At 28.0% G+C, this 5,000-nt stretch overlaps 1 protein-coding gene across 1 annotated transcript in view; it reads left to right on the forward strand.

Annotated features, from left to right (window-relative positions):
- The first annotated feature begins 1,578 nt into the window (after positions 1 to 1,578).
- LOC118444189 (zinc finger protein 628-like) overlaps positions 1,579 to 5,000 on the forward strand; it is a 3,527-nt gene continuing 105 nt past the window's right edge. Inside the window, exons 1-2 of the mRNA XM_035872228.2 lie at positions 1,579 to 1,741; positions 4,747 to 5,000. The exon at positions 4,747 to 5,000 is cut by the window's right edge and continues 105 nt beyond it. Coding sequence (XP_035728121.1) covers positions 1,711 to 1,741; positions 4,747 to 5,000 — 285 coding nt within the window. The 5' untranslated portion in view covers positions 1,579 to 1,710. The remainder of the gene's footprint in view (positions 1,742 to 4,746) is intronic.

A 5,000-nucleotide genomic window follows, 5' to 3' on the forward strand; every position in this document is an offset into this window, starting at 1 on the left:
TGTATGTGTATGTATTTAATATTGAAATCATTGATTACACTTATGGGTACCCATAATATAAAATATATCTTTGTGTACGCTTATTAGGAGAAAATAAATTCAAATTTATAAGAAAAACAAAATATAAAATATATATACATATATATATATATATATATATATATATATATATATATATATATATATATACATACATAACATATATATAAAAGAGACAATGTGCTACTACAACTTACTCTATATACATATTTATTATACATATTTGTATACATATATATATATACATACATATATATATATATATATATATAAATATATATATATATACATATCTATCTCTCTATCTCTCTATCTATCTCTTTCTATCTGAAAATTGCTTGCGATAACGCACGAATCACAAAAGTCTCTCTTATCAGCGAATAACACAAAGCGTCTATAAAAACCAATAAAAAAAAAAGGGCAATGTATATGTACGTATCATTTGTAACAACAATTGCAATTGCACTTAAGAGGACACGAAATAATTTCTCTGCTTGCCTGCGAGGCCACTTTTGCTCTCTCTCTCTCTCTCTCTCTCTCTCTCTCTCTCTCTCTCTCTCTCTCTCTCTCTCTCTCTCTCTCTCTCTCTCTCTCTCTTTCTCTTCCTTTCTCTTTCTTTCTCTTTCTCTTTCTCTATTTCACTCTTATAATCAGATATCTAACATCATCCCTTATTTACTTTTTCCCTATCTACATCTAAAGAACCTTTTCGAACGAATAAAGAACTTATTCTAACGAATAAGATAATAATAATATAATAAAATAATAATAATATAATGATGTACATATATATATATATATATATATATATATATATATATATACATATATATACGTACACGTATATGGACACATAATAAAAATGTAATAACTGAGATTTTTCCCAAAGGATTTTTCTGAATTGACGTTAGATCAATTTTATAATTCGATCGATCCGTCATATATAACATCGTTACAATCTTATTTTTCTCAGGTATTTATATGCACTTCTTACAAATACATTTCTATTACAGATTGATAATGAATTTATAAATAGAAGAAAAAAGAAATAAAAGAAAAAAGGGATTAGTAAAAAGAATGAAAAAGAGGAAATGGAGTCGTTAGAAAATAATTTTCCAAGGAAAGAAAAAAAAAAAGAAATTCTCTCTCTCTCTCTCTCTCTCTCTCTCTCTCTCTTTCTCTCTATCCTTCCCTCCCTCCCTCCTTCTCTCTCCATCTTTTTCTTTCTCTTTCTCTCTATCTATCTATCTATCTATCTATCTATTTATCTATCTATCTATCTATCTATCTATCTATCTCTTCGCAGATATATTTGTTCAGAGCGAAAAAGAAAAAAGAAAAAGAAAAAGAAAAAAAAAAAAAGAAAAGAAAATATAATGAAATTTAAAAGAAGAAAGAAAGGATAAGGAAGAAAGGAAGGAAGGAAGGATGGAAGGATGGGGAAAGGATGGAAGGAAGGATGGATGGGGAAGGAATGATAAAAAATAAAGTCAAAGGGCATTTAACTAACGTTATATCCTCGTCTCGTTTCAGGTCTCCTAGCGACGATGCTACTCTCGTCTGATGTACAACATTATCAAGAGAGGAACGATATTACTTGGTCGCGTGGTTACGCCAGTGCACCATATAAAACTATAAGATATCAAAAGAGAAAGGATTCAACGAGGAACAATGCAGCAGATGCTAAATACGTTTGCAACAGGTGCGGGAAGACTTACAAGGCGCCTACTTCATTGAGCCGTCATAAGAGATTAGAATGCGGGGTAATACCCTGCGAGGTCTGTCCAATTTGCGATCGTAGATTCAAACATAGATTCGTATTGAACTCTCATATCGTTGGTTGTCAAAGAAGACTACGACACATTGTTCAAAAAAGAAGCGGCTCGCCATATTTGGCGGACGAGCATGAAGGTTCTTAATCTTCATGTTATAAATATACTCTTATCGCGATATAAACAACCCTTTTTTTTTCCTATTGTGCTAATATCATCATCATTATTTTTTATTATTATTATTATTATTATTATTATTATTATTAGTATTATTATTATTATTATTATTATTATTATTACTACTATTATTATTATTATTATTATTTTCTTCTTCTTCTTCTTCTTCTTCTTCTTCTTCTTCTTATTTCCTTTTTTTTCTCATTTCATTTTATTATCCCGTTTTATATTTTTTATTGTACCTTTTGCCGATTTTCGAGATATTAAAAGATAAAAAGTTTTCATTGATCATTCGATTGATATTATTAATGTCCGTCTCGAATAGGGAAAAAGAGAAAAAAACAAAAAAATTGGACGAAAAAAAAAATAACGATATCGTGCGTCTACGTATACATATGTTGACGTTATATAAATAAATATATACATATATTAATATTATATAAATAAATATGTATGTATATATATATATGTATATATTTATTTATATATACTTGTTTTAATGAGATAATTTTAATATTCTTGTTCAATTGACGAACGCAATTATGTTTTTAAAAAGCATCGTTCCTTTTCCTCCTTCTTCCATATTTTTTTCTCTCTTTTCTTTTCTTTCTTTCACTTTTCTCTCTTTTTTTTTTTTTCTTTTTATTCCTCCGACACTCCTTGCATCTCGAAAATCGCAAAAATAAAAAAAAAAGAAAAAAAAAATTAAAATGAACTGTCGATATCTGAATTTTAAATGTATTAGCGAGCAGGTTAAAAATGTGTCCCTATGTGTTGACCGAAAGTTATTAAGGTGATTTGAAAAATTAATTACTTTTTTTTTTTTTTTTCTTTCTAATCCAACCAGAATCCTCTAAAAAGTGTCGAAACCAAAGAGTACCTAATCGATTTTTAATATCATCTAGGAACTTTTTGTATCAATCTAGAAACTTTTCGTCCATCCTGTACAACGGAGATTAATACGTATGAAAATAATTTTTATATATATATATATATTTAACGTTTTCATTTTTAATGATTTTTTCCTTGTTCTCTCTCTCTCTTCTCTCTCTCTCTTCTCTCTCTCTCTCTCTCTCTCTCTCTCTCTCTCTCTCTCTCTCTCTCTCTCTCTGTGTCACTCTCTCTTTCTCTCTCCGTTCACCTCTAATTTAATATAAATAAAACGATTTATCATACGATTTAGAGATATTATATTGTTTATTATATGCTCAAACGAGAGATCGATCATTGATTATAATATTCGTATCGATAGTCATTCATTAAGCGGAATGATCATTTTGAATCTCGATTTTTATATTTTCTTTTCCCCTTTTCCATTCTCGTTTTCATTTATTTTTATTTCTTTTTCTTTTTTTTTTTTTTTTTTTTATTACACAGCCAATGATAATAGGAACCCTCGTTGTATTATATAACAAAAAAAAATAAAAAAATAAAAAAATAGAAAATAATAATAATAATAATTAAAAAAATAATCCGATTGATATATCAACAATTTTGAAATTTTTCCTAAATAATACATACATATACATATATATATATATATATATATGTATGTGTGTGTGTGTGTGTGAGTGCGAAGATGTTATGAAAATATTAAAACGCTTTTACACAATGAAATGATTTTCTTCCTATTTTTTTTTTTTTTTTTTTTTTTTTTTTTTTTTTTTTTTTTTTTTTTTTCATTAAAACAACGAAATATTTTAACCCTTTGAGTGCGAAACTCCGCAGATTTGAACATTGCAATGAACATCGTACACATATATGCGTTCATAGCGATCAAAGAATTAAAAAAGTTAAAACACAATTATATTTCTTCAATCTTTTATTACCGATTATTGTGTTTTTAATATGTAATTAAAAGAAGAGAAAAAAGAAAATTAAAAGAACAGAAAAGAAATACTCTTGTAGGTGAAAAAAGAAAGGAAGAAAGAACAGAAAAAAGAAAAACAGGAAATCATAAATATAATTACGTATATATAATTTATTTTAATGATATTCGTCTTATCTCTCTCTCTCATTCTCTTTCTCTCTCTCGCTCTCTCTCTCTCTTTCTCTCTGTCTCTGTCTCTGTCTCTCTCTCTCTCTCTCTCTCTCTCTCTCCTCTCTCTCAATTGGCGACACTCATCGATAATGCTTTGTACTCATAATGTTTTATGTATACTAATGTGAATAAACGGATCTTAATGTAAACACGTACAAATCCTATCCCATCGTAATTTCAATAAATATATGTCTTGTTTCTTCCCCCTTTTTTTTTCTTTTTTTTCTTAATTCAATGTATGTATAACCCACACAAATTTTATCGAATTTTATTATATCAATGTTATATATACATATATATTTGTGTGTGTATATATATATATATATATACACACGTATACCTATAGCAAAAGAAGAAAAAAAGCAAATAAAAAAAAATCTGGCCGAAGGGCCAACAAGTAAAATAATTATCAAAGAAATGATTGACTGATTGATTGATTGATTGATCGATTGATTCATTCATTCATTCATTCATTCATTCATTCATTCATTCATTCATTCATTCATTCATTCTTTTTTCTATTTACGCAATATTTTTTCCGAATTGTAAAAAAAAAGAAAAAGCAGAAAAGAAAATTATAATGTATTATTTGTGATTTATTTTGTATGCGATAAAAAAAAAAAAAAATGCGAAAAAAAATGAAAAAAATTTTATCTATAAAAAATATGAAAATAAAAATTCTCCCTCTAAAATGACTAAAACTGTTTGACGTTTCAGAATTGAAGCCGATCATCGATATGGATCCTTCGAAGACTGAAAAATTGGAATGGCCCGTAAATAATCCAACGACGCCATTGTTCTTTCCTAAGCTCCATCGTGGCCATACAACGCTACCGGAAGATCAACATTATATGTGCGGCGAATGTGGGAAGGGTTACAAATGGATGGCTAATCTGATGAGACATCAAAGATACGAATGTGGAAAAGCCCCGAAATATCATTGTCAAATATGCATGAAGGATTTCTACAGA

This window comes from Vespa mandarinia, chromosome 13 (genome assembly GCF_050613455.1).
Source record: "Vespa mandarinia isolate Hongniang chromosome 13, ASM5061345v1, whole genome shotgun sequence".
NCBI lineage: Eukaryota > Metazoa > Arthropoda > Insecta > Hymenoptera > Vespidae > Vespa > Vespa mandarinia.